The sequence below is a fragment of the Amborella trichopoda genome, chromosome 7 (genome assembly GCF_054954075.1).
Source record: "Amborella trichopoda isolate Santa Cruz 75 chromosome 7, AtrichopodaSantaCruz75HAP2 v2.0, whole genome shotgun sequence".
Classification (NCBI taxonomy): domain Eukaryota; kingdom Viridiplantae; phylum Streptophyta; class Magnoliopsida; order Amborellales; family Amborellaceae; genus Amborella; species Amborella trichopoda.
In genome coordinates, this window is record NC_142342.1 from 13776213 (window position 1) to 13803955 (window position 27743).

Sequence of the window (27743 nt, forward strand, 5' to 3'; positions counted from 1 at the left end):
TACCCATAAAAACCATAAAAAGCAAATTTGCACCTTATCATCTTTCCGGAAAATGTAGTTCCAATGCTAGAAACACCTATGATGGCCTCAAAATCAATTTTATACCTGGATAGGAAATTTGAAGCTCCCAATATGAACACATATCTAGGGCAGGCCGGATAATATATTATAAAATACAGTATTTGTAAGGCTTGCAATCAACTTTTTCTATTTTTTGTTGTTCAGGCAAGGATGATCAATTCAGCCATAGCTTTTTACCTTAGATTAACTTTTTCCTTGCATAAATATGGTAGCAAACCTTTTCTTCCCAATGTTTCCTATAGCTTTTCAACTAAAAATCTACAAGATCTTTCAACTATTAATCTGTATCTGAATCATAGCATAACCTTTCCTCTCATTGTGGTCAGATTTAGAGTCAATGGAATGCTAATTATCCAAAGAGCATTTTTCAAAATACTTTGGCTTCCATACAAAGTACTCTTTCTTTATCGAAATAGGCATCATTTGCACATCTTGAAAGTTACTTCAAGCTCTCTTATCCTGTAAACAAGAAAAAACATGACTCGCAATCAGTGTATTGTTGGGCAAGAAAAAACATCATGTGATCGGTATGTCGTCAGTATATGAGTGTGTGTGTGTGAGAGAGAGAGATAGAGAGAGAGAGAGAGAGAGCATATGAGGGTGTGTGTGTGAGAGAGAGAGAGAGAGAGGAGAGAGAGAGAGAGAGAAAGAGTATATGAGTGTGTGAGTGAGAGAGAGAGAGAGAGAGAGAAAGAGTATATGAGTGTGTGTGTGTGTGTGTGTGTGTGAGAGAGAGAGAGAGAGAGAGCGAGAGAGAGAGAGATATTAACAAATTCTTGCAATGGGAATGAAACATTAAAAGAGACCTAGAGAGCTGATTATATTGTTCCAAACTTAGCACAGGAGAGTGTCGTAATGAATTTATTCAACAAACAAAACCTTTTCACAACCAGAATGAAAATGACTCTAACACAAGTGCTTCAAAAGAATCAAAGTCCAAGGAGGTGCCTAGCCAAATATAGCGTGCAATTTATGATGGTATTACCCCTAGCATAAACTCAGGATGAAGAAAATCTAGAGGTTCCAACATCAACTTTATTTTTTCTAGTATATATCAATTTTTACTATCCATTGAAAGAATAAATACTAGACTATTCAAAGTTTCAATGAATTTTGACTAAAATGTTCTTTTTCGCATGCTTTTAAAAATCAAGTTTTGGATCCAGTGATTTAATGTTCTCATGAGGGGTAAAATAGTCATAAAAAGCATACATTTAGCTGTCCAAGCACTTGTTTGGTCTTTCATGTTTTTTTGCGCACTTTTGCATCCCATGCAAGGGAAACAAAAGTTTTCCTGTGAAATACAGGTAAATGAACATACCATGAGACTTGTACAAATGTTTTCCGGAATGGAGAAAAGCATTCTATTGTTGTAAAACTAGTTGTGAAGTGACACCTGCATGAATTACTCATATTAATTAGAACTGTTTTAAGTCTGTGGCACTTAAACAGAGAATTTAGCCAACATATCCAAAGTACACTAACCATGTAGAAGCTTTTAGTATCATCAATTCTGGTCATACACTTCTAAGCTCCAACCTTTACTTGACGTGCTTCATGGTCCTGATGTTTTCAATTTTCAATGGAAACACTGCCTCTCCAAAATATCATAACTACCTTTCATACTCATGGTTTCCAATATAAGTCCATGAAACAAAGGGACTGTACAATATGACCCCATGTGGTCATCAAAACCCCAAGATTATAAAGTTAACACTGTCCCATCACGGTGCACGAAGGTGATGGAGGTGAGTGGGTCCCATCATAATATAGTAAATCCCTAATTTTCCTCCATCACTGTCTGACTCATAGGCTGCACATTGATAAACCACATGGTCATTGTTGTTACTATAATCATATGGATCATATTATATTCCCCAAAACAAACACCCATTTCTGATAATATAGAAACCAATATCATCATTCTTTTTCCATAGTTGAAAGTCATTAAAGAAAAGACAACCAATGGACTTTTAATAAAATGAAGAAGTAAATGCCATAAGAGCAACTAAACAGACCTCACATTTGCAAAAAAATCTCAAATTTTCACATTATTTAAAATCTGTTCCCCCTTTGTTTTTAAAAGTAATAAATACCTTGAGAAATCAGGATAACTTTGAATGGAATAATTAAATATATTCCTTAAGAAGTCCACAAATGCCCCCGATTTTTCAAAAGCCTATATATGTATATATATATCGGGTGCTCACACTATAGAGCATTTTAAAATTGTCCTCAACAAATTTTGGACACTTATATACCCTTGTTTTGTAGTACAATATTTTTTTAGTAAGGGTATTTTTGGTCATTAGAAGGGTTGTGACATCATCTACATGGGGTGTGAGATTACCCACAAGGAGCATTACATGCCACTAGTGTACTCCATGTAGGTGATGTCACAACCTATGTGGATGATGTTACACCCTACCTAATTACCAAAAATACCTTTACTAAAAATATGCTCATTGTATAAAACAAGGGTATATGTGTCCAAAATTTGTTGAGTACAATTCTAAAATTCTCTCTAGTGTGAACACCTTAACATAACCTATATATATATATGTAAGGATTTTCTACAAAGAGACCATTTATCTTTATTACAATGAGGTTACAACTATTCCTACTCATTAGATGTCAAATTGGATAGCTTAGAGTGAGTCACAAAGTCCAAGAAAATTTTTTTTGGAACTTTGTGTTAATTCAATGACACTGTTACAACCACCCATTTTGAAATTTAAGAGACAAGAATGATTGTGACCTCTTTGTACAAAAGGTAAATAGTCTATTTGTATATATATATATATATATATATATAAGAAAAGCATACAATGAGACCATTTACCTTTGGTACAAGGTGGTCACAATTAATCTTGACCATTAGATGTGAAATTTGATGGCTACATATATTCCATTGACCAAGCTCAAACTTCAAAAGAAATTTTCTCGAACTTTGTGACACATCCAAGCTATCAGATTTCACATCGGATGGTTGTCACTAATTGTGACATCTTTGTATAAAAGGTAAATGGTCTCATTGTATACAATCCCATATATAAAATGCAAATTTCCAAAATCAATTGTATTTTGTATAGAGCAGACATTTCATAATTTTTTAGAACATTTATGATACCGATCCAAATCATCAAGAGAAGGGAAGTCCTGGGCAATGCATCTAAGAATGATATAGGTTGATTTTTATTTAATAATTTCGATCAAAATTTGGAAAACATCAAGCATATTTTTAACACCTAGGCGTAAAATAAATTGATGAACTTAAAAAACAGGGTAGGACCTGAGTAATACCTGACTGAAGTTGGATGACGATTTATCAATTTTTATTAGATGGTAAAAAGTTTACATGAGAAATTCACCCTCAACATGGCTTCCCTTAGATAAAACCTGCAAGGCTGTGCCCTTAGCAATCCAGGCAGTAAGTTCTGGCTGATTTTTGTTGTAATTGAGGGGGTGCATATGGCCACTATTGAGTTGCACCCCATAAACAAACGGCAACCTTAACACAAGAAAGCTCTCTGGAGGCAATACCACCAGGCAACCAAGACCAAACCATGCTTGCTGTGAATGGTCCTGAAGATTTGGAGGAAGAAATGAAGCCTACAATTCAAACAAAATTCAACATGATGTGTAATATGCACTTGCAAATACCTGACACACATGCATGACACAAATATATTTCAGCTTGCCAAAGGAGAGGACCACTGTTGTCCACAGCTCCAGCTGACCAGCCATGTGTGTGAGAGTGTGTGTATGCGTGTGTATGTGTGTGTGTGAATGTGTGAAGGTAGGTTCTAATTTGATTGTTTAGAGCATAGGCTCTATACAAACCGCACCCATATATATATATATATATATATATATATATATATAAGAAGATGCTAGGGTGAGCCCACTAGCTCACAGGAAAAAATGAGCCCGATGGCCCATATTGAATCTGGGCCGATCTGACGATCACAGATGTCTGGTAGTGTTTGGATTTTACTTTTTTTCTACAAATCCAAATCACTTGAAATTTTGAGCGTGTGTACATAAAAAATAGGTGAATCTTCAAAAAATATAAAAAAATATTTTACATGAAATAAATTGATCAAAATACCCCCGAAAAGTTTTGGGGGTATTTTGGTCAATTTGTTTTCGCTAATATTTTTTTATATTTTTTATCAGGTGCGGCATGATGAGAAGAATATACGTCTAAAATTTTAAGTGATTTGAATTTATTAAAAAAAAAAAATTAAAATTCAAACACTACCAGACATCCGTGTTCATTAGATCGGCCCAGATTCAATCTGCGTCGTTGGGCTTATACTATTCCATGAGCTAGTGGGCTCACACAAGCTTTTTTCATATATATATATATATATATATATACACGCCCATGAGCTGATTTCCACAGCATTAGCTTAGAAGCCAAAAACTCCAAAACAAATCTAAAGGGATGTATTTAACCTCATACTCATGCCAATGACAGCTCATGAAAATAGCTGAAAGAAACACCCAGAAAATGGGTTATTGAGGGCAGACAAAATTGCATGAATGTAGGTCATCCATTTCTGGGAAAAAAAAAAGGGTGTTCCATGGAGACCTTAGGGGCATTTCTTTAAACCTAATTTTACATATATTCTTATCATCATTAGATGAACAATTTGAAAACAAAGAATTGCAGTTGGGTTCTTAAAGGCCATTATATACATATGAGGAGTGGTTCATTTGACTAAGTTATAGCAATAATGAAACACAGTAAAAAACCATGTTAGGAGCACTTGTTTGACATTAATTTTTTAACATGCACTTAACACAATGATGAACAATTTAAAAATAAAAATCAAAATTTGAAAACGCACCATAAAAATTGCTTTTTTTAACCCAATGAACACATGCCATCCATTTGATGGGATAATTAGATTAGGCCTTAGAGGGATTCTTTTTATCCCAATTTCTATAGATGCCTTCGTAGACATTGGATGAACAATTCTAAAAAGCAAAATATTGATTTTGAGTTCTTAAAAGCCTAGATCTAAATGTCCACCACATGAATGGTCTGGATTCATTGTTGGAAAGTGACTCAGTTTGACCTTTTCTAAAGTGCAAATTCAGTCTTTTTTTTCTTTTTGGCATGGACTATTGGGATTAGTGTTTGAAAAATCATTGATCCGGATTGGAATTGCCCAATCTAGATCGAAAATTGTCGTGTTTGTTCCGGATCCCGTAATATATTGGGATCCGGCCATGTCCCCCCAGCTCCGGCCGGTCCATACCGGTTCTCTCACCGAACCGGCCGGATCTACCATAGACTGGTTGGAAACAGTACTTGTTTTTATATTTTTCCTTGTTAATTTTTTTTGACAAAAGAGCATTGGCATCATGGGCCACCCCACCATTCAGCCTTATCACCACAAGTCAGAGTGTTGTCGTCATTAGCAGACGCCTTGTATTTGTACACTTTCAACTCGCGAGTGCAACACATGGTTTTTTGGCTGAGTGTGGCATTTCTTTTATGAAGGCTTTGCATACCTCAAATTTAGGATGTGAGACAAGTCCTACTTCTTTTCACTGTGATTTCTATGGGGTGACAAAATGGGGTGTCTCTATCACTTCTACAGGTGAATAAATGGTATGAATAGAAGAATAAATTTAGGAGGCTAATGGTCCCAAAGTTTTAAACTTGAGGGGGTACAAGGGAATTTGGTGATCCCAAGGGGCTAATAGGGATGGAAATTTCGGAGAGGGAGGTAGAGGTCATTTTCCCTATTTTTTTTAATCTTAAAATATGGAAGTGCGTTTTAGTATTTTTTGAATCATGTTTAATGCAATATCATTATATTATACAATAATAAATAATTACACACACAAACAACGTCTCGATATTCACATATTTTTGAAAAATAACAAAAGTACATAATGTGACAACAAATTTTTTTTGAAACTAAAAAAAAACACTATTTTTAAGTCTTTTAAGTACTTTTTGAAATTGTTTTGAAGCCAAAACCGGCTGATTCTCCGATCTGGTCATTGATCCACCAATTCGACATGGTTTTTTTGGTTGGCTGATAGGGCCACCGATCATTTTTTTTAAACCTTGATTGGGATGAAGAGAGTGTGAGTGAAAAATTTGGGATCATACTAATGATACGCACATGATTTTTTAAAAGAGCGGTTTCATTATATAATGTAATGATTACATGCAACCACTTCCCTAATATATATATATACCCCTTTTTCCCCTAAGCCCTCCTTACACCACTATCAAAAGACTATCCAAACTGGATTTGTTTGACCCCAAATTTGGAACATGGTCATAGAAACACTAGATAAACAACTTAAAAGAGGAAAAAAAAAAAGAACAAGAACTTTGAGCTTGTCTAAAGCGAGATCTACCGGTGAACCAAAACACATGGCTGACATTAACCCAATTTTCCCTCACCTAAGAGAACCACCTTTTTTTTTTTTTGTCTGAAAAACAAATTTCATGTGCCTAACACCAGGTATGCAAAAAACAGAGGTTAAACAAACAAGTCTAACACTATTTTCTTTAGGGGTTTTCTCGTACATCATTAGCCTAGTGGCTAAATAATCAACCTGATAAATTCCATTCAGATGGTAGGATATTTCTAGAGCTAAAACCATCAGTTATCGAAATGAAAATAGAAAGCACAATGGAAGAATCCTTCCACAGCAAGACGATAAAGTTTCTTGTCAACAATTACCATCACATGATAAGCTTTCCACAAAATTTTACATACCTCAAATTCAACAATTGGATTGGTTGCTAAAACAGTGGGAAATTGAGGTGTGACCTACACAATAAAATAAGTCAAAGTTATTGCTATTGCACAAAAGCCTGAACAAAATGCTGGTAACTCCGGCGACATCAATTGAACATAATAAACATTATTTCATTCAGAACGAGGATCAAGATGCATCTCCAACTGCAAAAGAGTTCCTTTGTTCAGATATGTTCCATGTATCATTTCCAAACTTGTCTATTTGTATGATATTTTTGCACTCCATAGAGATGGTTTCTGTTACAAATGAGCTCCAAACCATACTTACACATGTTAGATCAGGATGATAGTTGCCATTAATTAACTACTTATTACAATCAAATATTGTTCACACAACATAGCATCATTCGCATTTCAAACACAAATAGAAAATCTTATAGGAACTTGAACATGATTTACCACTAGTGTCTCCATTAACACCAGTGTTTCAAAAAGAGCTAGGCAGTACCTAGGCGGTCTGAGGGGTCCAGGCTGCCCAGCGCCTAGGCTGGTGCCCTCCTTCTAAAATAGGCTTTAATGGGTTTTAGGTTTCAAATGAACCTAAAACCCACAATAATTCACCTTTAGTATTAAAAAAATGACCCAAAAATACCTTCAATGAGGGACATTTCCGCCCCCGGACGGCCGCCCAGGCGGCCTCCTAAGCAGGCACCCAAGGATATCCACTTTTTTTGGGTGTCTAGGCCTGAGCGAGCTCCCAGGCCCCCAAAACCGCCTAGGCGTTGGGCGGTCCGCTTTTTGAAACACTGATTAACACAATACGTAACTATTAGAAGTATGAGGCAAGGGAATTGAAAATGGAATGGGAGTAATATATAAAAAAAAATTATATATTACTCCCATTCCAATGTTCTCATTTTTATATATTACTCCCATTCCTACTGTTTGTCAGCCCAATCAGTGGATGCAAATGGAAATCACATAATTCAATTACAAGCATCCCCAACAAATGGAGGATAGATGACATGGGCAAAGTTTGAGCACTGGTCATAGGAGGCTTCCTCCTTTCTTTTTATATTTTATTTTTTATTTTTTGTGGGGCGTTGGGGAGTAATATTGGTGGGAAACAAAATAATAGTTAACAATAGGCTGAAAATCATCATCCATGGCAAAGGTAGGTATGTGCATAATTATATTTGAAATAGAAGTACGTCAGTCTTTCCCTAGGCTGGACTAGACACAAAGAGGATGTGAGTGCAAGGGCAATATAAAGACAATTGAACACTTGTCTTGGATGATTCAATCAATAGTGCAGCAACAAGGTCCACCTATTCTCACTTGTCTTCCTTTAATGTCTTCTTTATTGCTAGTTTAGAAAATCCAAAAGGATCAAGGAGTTCAAATCCTTCAGCTCGATGAGGAATTCAAGGATTTTTTTTTTGTTTTTTTCCAGTACTTAAGTTTTAGGGAAATTATCACTAGTATCCCTCATATTTTTTTGAAATTTAAAAAATAATTAAATTTTCATATTATTACGCCCATACTAATTTTTTCCCTTTCTTTAATTTTATACCTAAATTGCCCCCCCACTATGGACCTAACAAGTCTGTAGTGGAAGAACCTCCAGGGATATGTTAGATCCATATTACTTTCTGGCACTACAGCCTCAACAGAAATATAGCAATGGTGCAACGGAACTATTAGGTCTGTATCGGTACAAATTTTGGTGCTTCCCAGAATTCTAGGAAGCACTAAAATGCTACAGAGGTTGCGCCTATAAGGACCTATAGTGGCTGCACTGCTACAAACCTAACAAGTCCATGGTGCCATGGACTATTAGGCCCATAGTAGTAAGAATAGCCACAGATTTGTGATACCAACACTATGGAAATATTAGATCAAGGAAAGAACATTGGAATGGGAGTAATATATAAAAAAATTTAGGTATTTTTAATTTCAAAAAATGAGAGGGATAGTAGCGATAATTTTCCAAAGATTTATTAAAACCAAGAAAATCGAACATAGGTAATAACAAAAATGACTAATCATTCACTTAACAAAAAAATAGAAAACAACCTGGTCAAACACCTAAAACCTAATCCATTATTCGAGGGGATAAAAAATTCCTAGACTTGCATCTCCCTCTCTCTCACCCCCTCATTAGCCAGCCTAACTCGTGGGAAATGCACGGCCCTAGAAACTAACCGAGCCAAAACGCATGAACCATCCAAGGAACAAAGGTGCCAAAGACCTTATATGACCCCATAAACATTTGTGTGCCCTGAAGTGGGCAGCATTTAGCTTTACAATTGGAAGGCTAATTGTTTTTGGTTCATGTAGTTCACAAAGTCTGGATTTTATTTATTGCATTGATGCAAGACAAAATTATTCTTATTTTTAATTTTTGTTTAATTTCAAAGGATATATATTTTAATTTAATTGTAGGGTTATTTTTAGGGTTCTTATTTCTTTCTTTTTTAGGATTCTAGGATTTTTTATGTCATTACAAATTTTGTTTTAAGTTAAGACTATTTAATCAATCCTTTTTTGGTGATGAAGGGAATTATGGACGTTTTTAATCCAATGAAGTCATAAAAGAGGATTCATATGATCTTGAAACAAACAAAAACAAACACCCACACACCCACACACCCACACACACATGCACACCATGCACGTGCACAGACACACACACGACACATGCACACCACGCACGCACAGAGACACACACACGCACACACCGTACACACACGCCACACACACACGTGTGTTTGTGTGTATAATGAGGAAGCTTTAGCTTTGAATCCCTAGTTTGAGGAAGAAATCCCAGATATTTTTTCCAATTGCTTGAATTTGTTTTCTGTTTCCTTTAGAAAAATTCTAGATCATAAGGTGTCAGAGCTAAGGATTTGTGCTCAGGAAGGGGCAGGAATCTGCAATCAAGTCTAAGGTTTGCTGAGTTCAGGCCATGGTGTGCTAATTTCAGTCAAAATTTGTTGATTTTAGCTCAGGATTTAGTAATTTACTAATTTCAGCCTAGAGCTTGGTGATTTCTGCCTAGGGTTTGCTGATTTTCAGCCTAGCGTTTGTTATTTTGGCCAACCTATGGCAGCAAAAAGGGATCACGGGAGGAGGGCTATCGTCGATCTACCTGTGAAGTCAAAGATGAAGAAATTAAAGATTTTAAGAGGGAAGTTCAGCAGCTTGCACGACAACTTGCAGGCATCACTCATGGGCAAGATGGTGATCTTTCTGCTCAAGAAGATTTCGAGTACAACCTTTTTCACCATCATGCTCTGCGTAAGGAGTCTAGTGAAAAGAAAAGTGATAAAAAGACCTAGATGTGGGGGACATCAATTTAGGGTTTTTTATTTGAAGGTGGACATTCCTATTTTTGGCGAGTATAATTGACTCACAATTAAAGGAGCGGTAAACTCGTCGCTTGTGGGTACAATTTCGTTTATGATATTGAGGAGGCCGACCGCAAAAATCTTTATTTGATCAAGTTGTTTTCAAAATCAGCAGGTTGTAGATTGGGATTCACCACGAATGTTCCATACATGCTTAGATGAACAGCAAGATCTCTTAAGATCCGTTCTATGATAAGGTTCAAGATGAAGATCTCAACGATATTGAAGAGGTGGAGCAATCACGAAATTTGGGGCATTCGTATCAGAGTAGCGCAACAAAAGCATGGTCAACCCATAAATTGCAAACTGTGGCCTTGAATTCAAAGAGTAATGAAATAGATGCCAAGAAAGCATCTAGAAGCCAGAAAATTGATTTGAAGTTTCCTACACGATCTTCATTGCAAGTTCAGGGATAGTCGAATTTGATAAATTTGTAATGATTCCCACCCACCACCCACCACCCACCTACACACACCCACCCACACACACGCATGCACACACACACACACACATGCACGCACGCACACACACACACACACAGAGGGAAAAGATCCTGTCAGCCAACGTCCCAGATTGAATCTGGGCCCAATCCAATGGTCACAATCTCATTTCGTATTTGAATTTTCATTTATTTTATACAGATCCAAATCGATTGAAATTTCGAGTGTCTATTCTTAAAAAATATTAGAATCCAATAAAAATAATTCGAAAAATTGACCAAAATACCCCCAAAACATTTCAGTGGTATTTTGGTCAATTTATATTTTACGAATTATTTTTTTTATATTTTTATTAGGTGCTCCTTGATGAGTAGAATGTACGTCTAAATTTTCAAGTGATTTTGATTTGTAGAAAAAAAAATGAAAATTCAAATACGAATAAGGTCGTGACAGTCAGATCGGCCCAGATTGGCTGACATTATAGCAGTCAGCTCGTGGGCTAACAACATCCATTCCCATATATATATATATATCTAGGAAAAGTCTTCCCAACGCCTATAGGCGATAATGAATAGTGATTTCGCATATGCTCATCACCGTCCAAAGTTCATCGCACGGTCACGATTGTCCGGTAGTGTTTCAATTTTTATTTTTTTTCTTTTACAAATCAGAATGATATGAAATTTGGAGTATGTGTACATCTTAGTGAGGCGCACTTAATAAAAATATGAGAAAAATATTTCGCAAAATATAAATTGACCAAAATACCCCCCAAAATTTTCAGGGGTATTTTGGTCAATTTATATTTAGCGAATTATTTTTTTATATTTTTATTATATTCTCCTATTTTTGATGAACACACGCTCCAAATTTCATATCATTCCGATTTGTAAAAACAAAATGAAAATTGAAACACTACCGGATAATTGTGACCGTGCAATGAACTGTGGACGGTGATGAGCATATACGAAATCACTGTTCATTTTTGCCTATAGGCGTCGCGTAGTGTTATATATATATATATATATATATATATATATATATATATATATATATATATATATATATATATATATATATATATATATATATATATATATATCAATCAAAATTTGTTTCTTAAGCATTTCTTCTTACCACAACTCTTTGAGCCAAGAAAGAAGAAGAAAGTTGAAGGTGGTGGTTTTCATGCTGGATTCATCTTAGTACACTTCAAAACTCGAGGACGAGTTTCAGCAACCAGGAGAGATTGATGCAGAACAAAATCATTCTAATTTTTTACTTTTATTTAATTTTAAATGCTGTAGATTTTTAATGTTAATTTTAGGGATTACTTTTGGGGTTTTTAAGTTTTTTTGTTGGATTCTAGGGTTTTTTTATACTTTTAGGATTTTAGCAGGAGTTTTTTAAGAACATAGTTAGAGTGCTTATGGATTATTTTGTTTTATTTAAGTTAGGACTGTTTACTCAATCCTATTTTAGTGAAGGGCAACATGGATATTTATACCCCGTTATAAAACAAGTGCATGGAGGTCCGAGGGGGATTCAAGAGATTTTCAAATAAATAAATAAAGGAAGCTTTAACTTTGAAGCCCTAGTGAGACTTTGGGGAAGAAACCTAGATTTCCTCAAATTGGTGCTTGTGCCTTTGTCTGAAATTGTATAATTTCTCCTTTTCTTCATCAAATTTCTACATCATGCACCAATCTAAGATGGTGTAAATGATTAACACAATTATTTTAAATGTAAATAAGCTTTGTTTAGCTCTAATTTGTGTCCATCCTATGAGAATGAACATGGAGAATCATTTGACAAAACAGACATTATGAGCCAAACCCAAGGGAACTACCAAGTCACAGTAGCCATCTTGTTTATTGTTAACAACTTTTTATTAGGAGGAAACAATGTGCAAGTACAAGCGAAACATGGGGCAAAGAGATGTCAAGGCAACAATCCGGACGATGAAATTCCCCATCCTCAATACATATACCATCTCCCTCCACTATTCTAAGGGGCACAATCTCAAGCTAGTTAAAAACACCATCATCTTAGTTTCCAATGAGTCATAGAATCCCAATGAACCCAAAAATGTTCTCAACAGTTCTACATGTTAGACACACCTCCAAGCATCCATGACCTCGATTACCAAGGAAGAATAAAAAAAAAAAAATACAATAAAAATTAAGTTGATATCTACCTTATTCTACACCCAAACACACACTTAAGTTTATATGGTCCAGAGGATGCCACTTCAGATTGTGGCAGGAAATAGATTGTTTTCTTATACTGCAAACTTGTGAAGAATACCAGCCAAATAAGTTTACCTATGTATCTTCTCAGGGTCCTTAGAGCCTCGTAGCTAGGATGAATATATGCCAGACCTGATGTGGAAGCAAGAACAAATGTGCAAATGAAAGTCAGGAGGTAGCAAATTTTGAATAAGTATCGACTGGGCTAGGAAACTTTGCCTTGGTTGGCCCCATGATGGTCCCAAGCCCGGGTAAAGGAGGAGGGTTGTGTTAGGTAGGCAGCCAGCATAAAGCTTTGCCACATTTATTCATGAATCCTGAACCTAATGGCGGAACAAGATGCATATAGCCGATCCCAAAATAGTTGGCAGAAGGCTCAGATGATAGGATTCACCACCCTTGGGAGCAAAGCTGCCTTCAAACTAGAATCAGAGTTCTTAAATCTAGTATATCTATGTCATCATAAAGTAGAACTGTTACTTGTGAAAGAAGAACACAGACCCATATCCTAACATTAGATGCATTGTCTGACAAATATTACTTCCTTTTTTTTTCTAGACTAGCGAGGGGTTATGGGGTCCCACCTAAGGAGAAATGATTGCATTAGGAGCATGAATATGAGATATCCGTACTTTTTCACCAAATGGTAATGTAGAAGTTATAACATCCCACTCTCCATTACAGAAACTCTCTATGAATATAAGTGCTCTCCATGGATCACATATCCTTTTCCAGAGAATGTCATGTGGATATATGCAAATAGATCATCTTCTATGTGGTATGTAGCCTTTGGCATAGGTGTACGTGTTATTTAGTTTGCAACCCAATAAGCAAGACTTCTCAGTCCATTTACTCTCCATCAAATTCATTTTGAGATACAGTGTTTTGGCCTTCAACCATTGTTTGTCCTCAATGCCACATGGAGCATTGTGCAAAGGGGCATCTGCGCTCCATATCTGTGGCCAATGGGGAATATCCATCACATTTAACGCCACATCATATTCTTCCACTTTGTTCACACGCTTGTCGTTAGCTTTCATGAATCAAGCTTTCATCATTTATCCATGTTGGCTCTTTTTCATCTACTTGGTCCACTAGTTTGTACATGCTCCAGGTCATCCCCAAGATCACCTTCATTTGATATTCCTTTGTATGTCCCTTGTCGTCCTTAGGCATATCATCATGTCTCTCATATGGCCATTGCTTATTTAGGTCCTTTAATCCTTTTTGTTTGTTGGCCAGGTACATATTATCTTTCACATCACTCCTTCAAATATTTGACTCATCCAATAAATGCTTAAAAATTGAGCCAGACCACTCCAACTCGCTTGAATTACTAAGGCTCAGCAGGGCAAGCCTCAGAAGGTTATAAAGTATATAAGTAAGACTAAAATACTCGAGCACATATTGTTGTAAAGACTCGCTCAAGCATCGTGAAAATCAGGCTGCCTCACACGAGTTTCACAGTACTTAGGCAAGTCTGTACCTTACTCACCCATGAATTACACAAGTTTAAGTTTAAAAACCGGAGTGGGGGTGGTAGGGGCAAAAAACCACCCCCTTTATCCTTTATGTTTGAAGTTTTGAGGATTCGGGAGTACATTTTGAGTCCAAATTGAGTGTATAGCTTGATTTTGCTGTGTCTATCTCGTAGATGCATTTAACTGCACAATGGCCAATCCCAAGCCCGAAGAAAGGAGGGGGGTTGGGCTAGGTGGGTGGCCACTGTTAAAGTTTGCCACATCTTTTCATGAATCCTGAACCAAGGCGAGAAAGGATAGAATTCGAAATAAATATTTGAGGGAACTTAGTGGTGGCTCCAATAGGAGACAAGATGAGGGAAAGTCGACATAGGTGGGGTTGGTTATGTGCAGTGTCAAGCTAGAATAGTACCGGTGAGGAGAGGCGCGTTGGTTCAAGTGGAAGGTTCTAAAAGGGCAAGGGGAAGGCGTAAAAGGACATAGATGGAAGTCGTGAAAAGAGTTATGGTACCTTATGGTTTGACTGAGGGTATGTCCATTGAGTGGAATGGTGGAACAAGACTCGTGTAGCCGACCCCAAATAGTGGGGATAAGGCTCGAATGATGATGATAATCATGATGATATCTCGTAGATGAATTATATTTGACAAAAGAACGTTAGATTTGACCTATCTGAGAAATCGAAAATTTCGCAAAAATCATAAAATATTTTATTTTTGAGAAGAGTTAAATGTATTAAACAGTTATGTAAAGGGATACATATACAAATTATAGCATACAACATACTATGTAAGAAATTGAAAGGAGCCTTTCCACAAAAGAAAAAATAAATCTGCTCGGTCACAAGTTGAAGCAAATAGAGTAAAAAAATTACAGATAGTTTTGTACTTCAGGGTAATTGAGCACTCAAGATGCCTTGAGAGCCTCCTGTTTAGCCGAGCCATCCCCAGTGCTCTTAGGCTCTCAACAAGCATGATGAAAAGAGATGTTTAGCGAGGACCTAATCAAAATTATCTCTTCAAAAATCCAATCTAGTCTCTATGTGACCAAGTTCATAGTGTTTTTCAAATCCTCTTCGATGATTAAAGATGTGCCCTGGCTTTTATCAAATAGCTTTAGAAATTATTGGAGGGCACAAGCCTCAGCCATTGATGAGGTGGCAATACCTATGGGCCGCGGTAAGGTTTTAATCGAGGATCCCTCGCTCGCCCTAAATATTCCTCCCACAAGTGCCCTGCCTAGGTTACCAAATGACCACCCATCAAAGTTTAATTTGATGGTGCTCTGTTGTGGTTGCCAGCAAGAGTATTAAATGTTCTACCAGATTTGCCAATAGTCTCCTAGTTCAATATGAAGTCCGAGGTTGCGTAAGTTTTGAACCCTTTAAGTTGTCTCACCCATTCAACCACCATTAATTTGATGTTCTCTAGAGCATTCAGGATGGATCTCTCCTTATCATCAAAGGTCCTTCTGTTGCATTCGAGCCAAACATTCCATGACAAAGCAAAGATTGATGCCCTCCAAAGTATTAACCCTGCCTTTGGTAGTAGGGGCGAGAAACTGGTGCAAAACAGTTGTTCCATGTTTCTTGGCACTACACATTCTACCCAAAATATCTGTAAACATTGGCTTCAAAAGCTACCTACAGTAAAAAATGTGGCCCATGGTCTCTGCGCTGTATCAAAGGATATACCGATTTGGCATAAAGAAGTTGTGCCGCTGTAGTTGGTTGACTACATGATCTTTTTATGTATCGCAATCCATCCAAGCAATTGGATTTTGATAGGCGCGGGAGGGATTCCAATTTCTTCACAATCAAAGGTCTTTTTTCAATGAAATTTGATCCCTGAGCCTACTTTTGGGTTCTTCATCCAACCATAAGTTATTTATTTATTAACTAAAAAAACACAAAAAAGAAAAAAAGGATTTGAGAGATTTCAAGTTCGGATTCACTATTCATCCAAAATTTTCAAGAGCTAGGATCTCCTAGATTGAACTCAACCCAAACTAGTTTAGGGTTTCGTTTGGGGTAGTATAAGGATGCTTTGATGAGAATCAGAGTTGTCAATTTGCATTGAGTGCAAAGATCTCGGAACAAGGAATTTTGCTCAAAATGTTGGGTAAATTTCCTTTTTATTTCACTTTGAAAATATAAAATGACCTTTTTTTTAATAAGTTTAGATGATCCAGATTTATTTTCAGTTGTTGTTGTATCTTTGTATGCAATGATTGAAATCTATGTCATTATAAATGTTTTTTTCTTATAAATATTCATGTTGCTAGCAAATTGCTAGTTGCATCTTTGTATACAATGATTGAAATCTATGTTATTATAAATGTTTTTTTCTTATAAATATTCATGTTGCTAGCAAATTGCTATTTTTTATGTTTTTTTATGAATCTAGTAGCTTTCATTATTTTACAAATGATTTTAACCATGTATTTCAAATTGATTCCATATCTAGTGTAGAGTTCCTATATTATTTGTATTGAACAGCTCTCTATGAGACTGATTCAGTGTCCGTGAGAGAATGAGTCTATCTCTGTGTACATTTGCATTACAGAGCAATGTTAACTAAATCTTTAGATCTTTACTCATCAATGTGAACCAGAAATTAATGTGCCTCATTTGAATTAGCAATGGATAATAGAAACTATTTAACAACACTATGTTGCACTGGATTATCAAGTAATTTCAGTGAATACAACCCTGACTCATTAAATTAGTAGCAGTTTCCATCTTTCATAGAGGTTTTTCATTTTTTATAATTTTTTAATCATTAAGCATTTTTCGAACTTGGGGCATACTCAGGCAAGTCGACTGAGACTCACACAATTAGCTAGGCCAGGTTAGTGGCCAAGTTTCCACAGCTGAGACGAGTTCAAAAGCCTTGCATCTAGTAACTCTTCTTCTTGCTTATGGTGCTCCATTTCACTTGGTGCATTTATCTGCTGCATAGATCTCCATGTCTAGAAACACCTTCTTGGTTATTCCAAATACAGATCTCTTAATAAGCTTCAAATTTGTCCATAAAGCTCCAGTAAGCTTCAAATATGATGAAATCACACCAATGGACAATACTAAATCCCGACAAATCTTCAAAAATTATGTAATCGCATAAATGGAGAACCCATTTTCGAGGCTGATTTGAGATTTGGAGAGAGAGAGAGATAGAGAGAGAAGGGTTTAGAAAGTAGTGTTTTAAAATGAGGGCGCATCATCCGGCATACGGTGAACAACGCATCGAAAAAGACCACATATGCGGTTTGGAGCTATGCTCTGCATCATAGCGCATCAGAGCCGCATAGCGCATCAACCGCATATGCCTGCATAATTTTCCACCTTTTTTTTTTCAATTGTGCCCCTCGGGATGGGCAAAATGGTCATTTTTTACCATCAAAACTTGGGGGAAATAGTTTGGGGGTATTAACCCTCCAAACGATCATTTACAGTCACTTTCATGACTTTTTTGGGATCAAATCGAGCAAAAAAAAAGATGGGCGGAAAGTGTTTTTCACTGTGATCTTGGATTTGTGGATTGTTTGATACTTGGATCTTGATTTGAACCTTTTGGTTGTTGATTTGGGGAAGTTTAGGTGAATTTGTGATAAGAAATCGGGGGTTTCAAAGGCTGTGAAGAAATCGAGCACTGCTTCAAGCGCCGGTAACTTTTTATTCCTTGTACAGTAATATTTATTTTTGGGGTAATGTCTTCTTCCCAATCTTCTAGTAATAAGGATCCGGCACGGAAATATGCCAAACTAAAAAATCCGAAAGATAGAAATTGTGTGATTTGCATGGTCTGTGGAAATACTTATATGGGTGGTATTTTTCGACAAAAAGAATACATAGCAGGAATTTCTGGGAATATAAGAGCATGCTCACAAGCTACCGATGAAATAAAAAAGAAGATTAGAGAATACATGGATATATTGAAAAAAGATAAAGAGAAGAAAAAAATGAAAAGCAAAGAATTACTTAATGATATACAATTATTTGATGATAATGTTGCTGGTGATGACATATCTAAAGTTGCAATGAGGTAAAGGTACTCGAACTGCAATATCAAGAGAGAGGGTTATAAATATTGGTGGTAGTGTAGAAAAAAGAACACCTCTCCCGAAGGGGCCAATGGATGTTTTTCTCACCCTTAGACCCGAAATTGTGGTTTAGGAGAGAGAAAAAAACAAAACAAAGAAAGAACAGAGGAAGTCGGTATGCAAGTGAATTGCAAAGTATATTTATATGGCCAACATTCCTTTTAATACTATAACTCTCGATAGTTTTGCATGTATGGTCCAAGCAATTAGGCAATATGGCCCAGGACTTTTTCCTCCTTCACTACATGAGGCTAGGGAGCCTTTGTTAAAGGATGTTGTATTTGATGTCAATAAAATTTTGATTTCTCAAAGAGAAGGGTGGGAGAAATATGGGGCCACTATTATGTGTGATGGTTGGCCGATGGGAAGTCGAGGGTATTCATTAATTTTTTGACTGCCCAACAGGTACTTTTTTTGTTAAGTCTATTGATGCATCAGACAAGTCACATGATGCTACATACTTATGTGGCTTGATGGATGAGATTGTAGAGTTTGTTGGAGAGAAAAATGTGGTACAAATTGTCACTGACAATGATGCCAATTATGCTGAAGCTGAGCATTTCTTGACTTTGAAAAGGATGCATATGTTTTGGACTCCTTGCGCAACTCATTGTGTTAATTTTATGCTCAAGGAAATGGGTATAACATCTTTATTTAGTGGGGTGATTTCAAGAGCTATGTTTGTTGTTGGATTTATTTACAATCACACCATAGTCCTAAGCATGATGAGAGTTTTTACAAAGAAGAGAGAATTAGTGAGACCGGGTATCACTAGATTTGATTTGCCACGTCATTTCTCAATCTTCGAAGCCTATCCAAGCAAAAAAGTGCCTTAAGGACCATGTTTTCTTCATAGCAATGGAGTCAAAGTAAATGGTCAAAGCACAAGGATGGGAGAAAGGCTGAAAAAATTATTCTGAATACATCTTTTTGGAGTCAAATAATTCTTGCATTGGAGGTGGCTCGCCCTTTAGTGAGAGTGCTTCAACTAGTTGATGGTGATGTGAAGCCCGCTATGGGTTACATACATGAGGCAATGAAAAGAGCAAGAGAAGAGATAAAAAATGTTTTAAAGGATGATGAAAATATGTGCAAGGCTATACTTGAAATTTTTTATAGAAGATCGGATTCCCAGCTTCACAGGCACCTTCATTCAGCTGGTTACTTTTTAAACCCATCTCTTCACTACAAGCACCCATCCATTGAGTCAGATTGTGTAATACATGGTAGGTTCTTAAATGTGCTTGAGAGATTGGTGCCTGACAAAGATATTCAGGATGAGATCTAGAGCCATGAATTGATTAAGTTCAAGTTAGCCTTGAGAAACTTTGGGAGAGATATTGCTACTCGAAATATGGACACTACAGAACCAGGTAAAGGCAAAAAGTACCCTTATTTGTCTATGAATTTATATACAGTCCATTGTTTATTCGCTCACCCTTAATTTTTATCTATATTATAATCTAAATTATAAAATATTATACAGCTGCATGGTGGGCATTATATGGAAGCAAGACACCAAATCTACAACATCTCGCTATTTGAGTGTTGAACCTCACATGTAGCTCATCTGGTTGCGAACGCAATTGGAGTGCATTTGAGCATGTAAGTCCTTAGCTCCTTATTCCTTAATCCTTATTTCTTGAATTTCAATTTTCATTTTCAATTTTCAATTTTCAATTTTCAATTTTCTAATATAAAATCTAATTTCAATTTTCTATTACAGCTCCATACAAAAAAAAAGAATAGGTTGTAGCAAACTAAGTTGAATAATTTGGTTTATGTGCAGTATAATAATGAGGGGCTTAGGGAGAGGTATCAACCATATTCAATTGTATGAAATTGATGGTGATTCCACAAGTGAGTGGACCATGGATCCAAGACTAGAGCGTGTGTTTGAGGGTGAGGATCTTACATAGCTTGATGTCTAGCTAACAACAGGGACTAACGAAGAAGATCGACCTAACACTAGAGCATAGAGGAGTAGAGGAGCAGCAAGGGCAGAGTCTAGTCGCACTCGCACATCAGCTCCAGGGTCGAGGAGGAGGAGGCTGACTCAGAGGAGACCGAGGAAGAAGAATACGTGAAGGCCGCCGAGGATGATAATGATGATGCACATGACGACTCTCAAGATCACTGCTCTGATTAATATTTGAAAAATTGACTTCAAAATTGTCTTGGATGATTGTATTAACTATTAACTCTTTTTGAGCTTGACTTCAAAACTCTTTAATCTTCAAGGAGACATGAACTTTTGGTTTGTAGTATCACTATTTTGTAACTTTAAAGTATGTGGTTGCAAATTTGTGCTTATGGTTGTTGATTGTTGAATGTTTTATGAAGCTAGTTTCAAGTTTCTAGTTTCTATTAGGGGATAGTGGATACAGAATCCGACAGCTAATATTTTTGGAGTTAATCATTAAACTAAAATACCTACTATCACATATATCACCTCCATATTTTTTCTATGTATTAACCTATTTTTGTAGATTTTTTAGATTTTTTTTTATATTTATTGACCGCATCGTCGCGATGCACCCGCATCCGGACCGCATCGAGCCGCATCGCTACATCGGCCCCCCAACGCTTTCGGGCCACATCCCGCATTTCAAAACACTGTTAGAAGCGAGAGAGGTTTTCAAATTTAGAACTGATTTGAGATCGATGGAGACATAGTAGGGTTTTGAGAGAGAGATTTTGAGATGTGAGGTTCATTTGAGATTGAGAGAGAGAGAGAGAGAGAGATAGAGAGAGAAGAGAGAGAAAGAGAGGGAGATTTTGAGATGTAAGGCTCATTTGATATTGACAGCGAGAGAGAGAGATTTTTCTGATATATTTATGTCAATGGTATATAACTGCGTAACTTTATGCGCTGGAGTACATTGTATTCAGCAGTAAGTACATTGTATGCAACTCAAGTTGAAATAATCAAGAATGTTGTCCTCCAACCATACTTACCGAAATCTCTCCACCGACCTCGCACTTCTGGTTCCAAAACCCAATCCCGCATTTTTGTTAAGAAATCTCCACGGAAACCGTTTTTCGGAACCAAGGAAACTCGATTCCTTAATTTCGGAATCTTGATTCGACACATCTTTAGAAAATTTTTTTCGGAACCAAGGAAACTCGATTCCTTAATTCGGAGTCTCGATTCAACACATCTTTAGAAACCATTTATCGGAACCAAGGAAACTTGATTCCTTAATTTCGAAATCTCGATCTAACACATCTTTGAAAACTTGAACCCATTAATTGTGGGTAGATGTTCCCAAATATATCGAATCTAGATTCTTACGAGGATTAAATCTTGATTCCATGTCAATTGGAGTAGAAATCTTCCTTCGAATGCTTCTAGCGGTTGCAGGGTTTCATTATTTTACTTGTGCTACCCTGGATGGCCTTTACTTTAAATTTAAAATATAATTGGTAAATACAATACATACATTAAAAGTAAAACCATGGTGTAGACATAATCTTATCTTGTCTTTATAATAACACAATTTAAGAATACTTGTCTTTTGTATATAATGACCATAAATTCAATAGTCAACACAATCACGTTAAAATTCGACAAACCTTCTAATAAGAGACATCCAACATAGGTTCTAAAGTTGATGAGGCTCAAGATGTGCTTGTGGCTTCCTTCTCCATAAAAATGAAATCTTGATTCCTAGTAGGATCGTCAACCGCATTCCATAGTCCATATTATTGCAATCTGGCATGGATCTCTGATTTATATACTTTAAAAACTTGATTCCAAATATGTTAGAATTCTGATTCGAAACAACAACATATCTATGTTCCACATATGTCAGAAACTCGATTCCATAGATGTCGAAAACTTGATTCCACATATTAAAGAATCTTGACTCCTGGAGTGTCGATTCCAGGGGAATGGTAATCTCGATTCCAAGGAGGACGGAATCTCGATTCCATAGGTGGATGAAACTTGGATCTATTTCGATCGAAACACGATTTTCAAAAACTAGGAATCTCGTTCCTGGCGATTCCTATTGTACGGACAACAATTCCTAAGACATGAATCTTCTAGCTGGCCGAGATTCCGCGATTCCGGTTCCTAAAACGATTCGGGTTCCCAAGTGTTTCCAACAACTATGCCTCAAACGTTCTTCCATTGAGGAGCATAAGTAATCCAATCATGTTGTTGCCATTCAGATAAACATTGTCTAGCACCATACCTTCTAAAATAGCCTCCCATTGAAGCAAAGAAAGAATCTCAACAGAATATTTTCCATACTAGAATATAGGCATAGAATTTCCCTCTGCTCATTCCTTGTACACTTAAGCATTCCTCATGTTTTACAGTACATGAAGGTTCAACAGGACTAAGGGATCTGATCTGTAGAAAAAGGAAGCTATTAAAGATAAATCTGAAACTAAAGCCATATCTTGAAAGCAGATCAGTGTAAGATGTATCAAACCTCTTCTAATGAGAAAACTTGATTTATACTTCCTCTTTCTAGCTAGAGAAACTTGGTATTACACTTCTGCTTTCTTTTCTTGTTTTTCTTTCCTTTTTCTTTCTTTGTGAAGATTAATTCACTGAGTTTACACGAAGGCGTAATACAACAGACACACCGGTATTCTCATCTGGAGTAAGTCCTATGCATAAGATTGCACTGGAAAAAAATCATTGAATAGTTAAATCTTTCAAATTTTTCCAAATTTACTTTAGTGAAAGTTCGCAATCAAAAAGAACTATAACTTGAAATCATGAAGCCATATTATGAATTTCATATCGAAACTGCTGCAAATGAATAGAAACTACTAGGTATCTGAGTAGTTGTGTCATGTGTATAGGTGTGTGAAGGCGCATATCTGAGGCCAATTACAAGTTTACAATAAATAAATACAATAATAAGCTGTGGCATATCTACCTTGTGTCAATGAGCATGAATAATTTCAATATATAAAATGTGTGCCTATATATGGTGATATCAGTCAAATAAACGAGCAAGGGCATATCAAGAATCAGATGCCATGAATGATGGTATTTATGTATCCTGTTATGGTTATATGTTCACAAATCAGTGCGTGTAATCATCTATATCAGATTAAAATAATAAACACAATATCATCAATAATGGAAGCATTTACATACCATAAATATACGCTGGAGTTGTGATACTGTGCTGGCAAACTTGACATTTTTCTTGTTGTTAGTTTTTAACATCCTACAGTGTGGACAGTTCATGTAGATAGGTAAATTCATATCCAAAAGCGATAATCCTCCTCCTCCATCACCGATAGTAAAGCGTTGCAGATCACCTTCTAAATCAAATCCAGATCTGAGAAAATCTATTGTAAACCCACTAGAGGGTAGGTTTACTCCTTTTCCAGTCTTTGCAATTATTTCATTCTGTTTATTCTTTGATGCAAGCTTTCTTCCGACATATGTAGACATTACTTTTGTTGGCAACTGGTCGCTGTCCTTTTCACCCATCTTGGTCTGCTTCAGCATTTGTTCATCAGGTGTCTGAGATTTCCCAGGAAATTCATATGGACCACCAAATTCTTTAAGATGCTCTAGAGAGATAAGAAACCGATGCCCATAAGAGCACTCATGCTCAAACCCAACATACACAACGACCTTATTCACAGTAGGAACGAATTTCATGAGTTGCGCAGTTTGATTGCCATTCATGATAACTGGCACCACATTGCTTCCAATCTGTAAAACTGGGCTCCCCCCTGATTGCCCAAGAGCTCCTAAACTATGAGAACTTTCTTGGACCGAAGAGACATCTTCAGATTTGAGGGAGCTTTTGTTCTCATCCAATGCACTGGCCCCATTTTCTTTTCTCTCTCTCGAGACCTTCTGTTTTGTACCCCTTCCTGAACCCACTGTAGATTGCTTTTTCTGCTGAAGAGGGGGGAATGCCAAATCAGAATCAACCGATCCAACAACAACCTCAGAAAATGGCTTCTTTGTTTTTGGAAGAGGGAGATCCTTACCAAACTGGATCTTCGAGCCATCTTGGGGCACATTGTCCAAGAATTCCCTTTCATGAAGGCCTTGTCCACCATGAGTGGCTGAACGAAGTTTCCCTGGAATTTCTTCAGGTGTAAGCAAGGCCTTGGAATTTGGAGCCCATTCGGGCTTTAAAGCTCCATTTTGATGCTGATATGAAATCACAAACTTTGGGAGGAACTTCCCAGTAGAGCAAAAGCCACTTTGAAGCAAGCCCTTCGTTGCCTCATAATATTTGGCACCTCCTACTCGAACCAAACTCCATGCTGAAGCACGTAAAGGACCCGGCCTACCAGTTTTTGGCAATACAAGTGACGGGAGGAGATTTTCACAATTGGGAAAACGGTTAAAAGTAACATTGGCACTTTCAAAATCAAAAGGATCCTCTCGGAGCCTCCTCGAGCGACCACAAGCACAGGCATGAATAAACACATACCCACTTGAATGAGGCTTTACAGGAGCTTCTTTGAGCTCATCAACCTCACCGTAACTCTGACACGTGCCTGCCAAATCCGAGATTTCCAGTCTGTGCCTTTGGTGCACACATGGTTTCCCTGTTAAACTTATGGCATCGCAGAGTTGCCTCCCTGATTTCCAAATAGCCACACACTCTTCCCTGAGTTTATCTGTAAAGCTCGGAACTGCCAACCCCCGCACCATCAGGCGAAAAGAACAAACTGCTTTTTCCATATGAGTTTCATGCAAATCAGTAGGATAACAAGGAGGCAAACCATTCAAGTAGACCTCCTTAGCCATTGGAAGGGCACTTTGACACCATTGGGTTGAGAACTTTTCATCCAAGCCCATGCCACTCTCAAGGCATGATAAGGCAGCTGCAATAGCATCTTTTCCCTTTGATTCAACAGCCCCACCTTTTGCTCCATGAGGCCATTTATCTTGATCATTTCCCACTATCTCAGAAGCTACCTTTTCTTCTTCAGGCCTTGTTCTCGCTGAAATCAATGTCTCTAGGAGAAGACGACTGGCTGATAACCAATTCTCAAGGCTTGGGAGCTCAGGAGGGTTTCCAACATTCTTATTATGAGCTCCCCCAGCTACTGAAGCAGAAGCAGCAGCTGCTGCAGCTGCTGCAACAGCCACCATTCCCACACCTGCATTAGACCCACTACTTGTGTTTGAACCCAAACCTCCCCTACCCCTTAGAATATCAGATTGCCGATAGACAAACTCTTTTATTGACTGTATGTCCTCTTTATTTGAGCTCTGGCTATGGTTCTCAAGAAAGAAGATATCAGATGCTACTTTCCCATGCAACACCTCTTCGATGAGTCCTGTTACAAAGTTAAGGGACTCTCCTTTGAGGTTGGCTGATCGGTCTAATAGAGCGACAGCCTTCGAGCCATCCAGACAAAACAAAGTACCCCCCATTCCAGCTCCTCCCAATAAGGACATCCCACTTCTTGAACCGGAGAGGCTTGTGCCTTCACCTCCTGCTATGGTGCGAGACTTTTTTATCAAGAACCGGAGCTGACCCTCAAGAGAAGACTGCAATTTCTTTCTAAAACCACCTTCAGTTTTGCTAGAAGGTCGAGATAGCATCACCACTGGGTTGGATGACGCTTTTGAAGAAGAGGAACCAGGCCTGGGTATGCTGATTGTACCAGAGGACAAAGGCACCCCAGAAGCTCCAAGATTTGCACCAGCTATGGCAGGAGATAGAGAGGCATCCAGTGAATCCTCAGAGTGAAGACCAGAATTTGGAGAATCCGCAAAATCATCTAGGAAAACAAAGAGAATGACTGGTGTGCATTGGCCTGGGAAGAGAGAATGGTATGAACCAGACATGAGAGAGATGGATGAAGAATGGCGACCCAACATTCCTCCTCTTCCAGGAGATTGGTTCGAAGAGTTAGGGGCTGCTTTAGCAGAGAAGTGAGAAGATTTGGAAGACATCATGGTAGGTGTGATATGGATTTTCACAAAGGGGGCCAGGGCATTCTTTGCAGATTGAAGCATTCTGAAGGTTCTCAAGATTCGAGTATCGAATCTTGCCCCTTCATTAACAAACATGATCACATGACAGACCTGAAATGATTCATAGAAATTAATTGAAGTCATGGAAATGGGTTGAGACCCACAAATTCTCCAATACAAATGCTTATTTCAAGCTAACATGGATTCACCGTTGCAGCCATGGAAGTGAGGAAAGACTCCTGTACAGACCGGTGGACTTAAAAACAAAAAGAGACTTACACCAAAAATAATAGCATGGCACATATGAACTGATTCATAGCAAATCACTTGCAGCCATGGGAGTGAGCTGTTCTCTGCTAATAATAATTAAAAGAAGCTTAAACGTAGCCAACATTGATTCATAACAAATTAGTTGCAGTCACTGAAGTGGGTACGCACTCTTACTCATACAACATGAAATCAGAAACCGAGATCATTTCACCACCAAACAGCGAGAAAAACAAATTAAAACTGCAACAAAAGGACATAATAAGCAATCAACATGAATGGGCAACTCACAGAGAACATGACGAGCAGTCCACGCAGATCGCCAGCATCATGCCCCTCCATTAAAGAAGGTAAATGAACTCCCCCTGGAGAATTCTCAACAAGAAGAGACCCAAAAGAAGAAACAAACAGCAAAAACACAATCCCCTTTTCATCATCGTAGAAGTAGCTGATCCTTCTTGTTCTGAACCACTCAGAAGCCATGCTCCCCGACTCTGAAGAACCAGAAAAAGAAAAAGACTCATCTCCTGTAAATTCACGAGCACTGGTTTCCTCAGATTTGGGACAGAGGTTATGGTCTTGATGACCAGACCCAAACACATTGGCATCGAGGAGACGATTGAGAAGTTGCGAAGTTTGGTCGAATTCTCGGCCCACAACACCGACAACCACGACCCCATCTCGAGAAGAGGGAGAGAGAGAAATGGAAGGTGGGGGTTGAAGAGAAGAAGGAGATGGTGAAGAAGCAGAGGGGGAGGAAGAGGGTCTGGTGAGAACGCGCATTGGAGAAGGATTAGATGGGCGCTCCCGCTCCATGAGAGGAGATGGGTGTGGTCAAATTAAGCAGAGGATATGGAAGTAGAACCCATGAAGAAGAGCTCCATGAACCAGGGCGTCTAGCAGTGACAGGTCAAGGAGAACAAAATGGGTGTGCTTTCCTGCCATTGTTTCATATTTGGAGAGTCTAAGAGAGAATTCGGTGGAGAGGGATAAAAGAAAGTGGCGCGGATATGTTGCACTGCCAGACCAATATCTAAACCATCAAGTTCT

General features: G+C 37.6%; 1 protein-coding gene across 2 annotated transcripts; it reads right to left on the reverse strand.

The window, feature by feature from the left end:
• Positions 1 to 251: 251 nt before the first annotated feature.
• LOC18428573 (uncharacterized) lies at positions 252 to 27736 on the reverse strand. 2 transcript variants are annotated; one of them, XM_006837891.4, is made up of 7 exons: positions 26985 to 27736; positions 23622 to 26537; positions 6837 to 6890; positions 3385 to 3693; positions 1567 to 1894; positions 1403 to 1477; positions 252 to 540 (listed from the first exon to the last, which is right to left on the reverse strand). In XM_006837891.4, the coding sequence occupies exons 1-4, from the start codon at positions 27507 to 27509 to the stop codon at positions 3436 to 3438; spliced, it is 3753 nt and encodes a 1250-aa protein (XP_006837954.1). In that variant the 5' UTR covers positions 27510 to 27736; the 3' UTR covers positions 252 to 540; positions 1403 to 1477; positions 1567 to 1894; positions 3385 to 3435. The 2 variants fall into 2 exon arrangements, with proteins under 2 accessions (XP_006837954.1, XP_020519481.1); XM_020663822.2 differs by having other exon boundaries at positions 3385 to 3666; positions 26985 to 27730.
• Between the last annotated feature and the right edge of the window lie 7 nt (positions 27737 to 27743).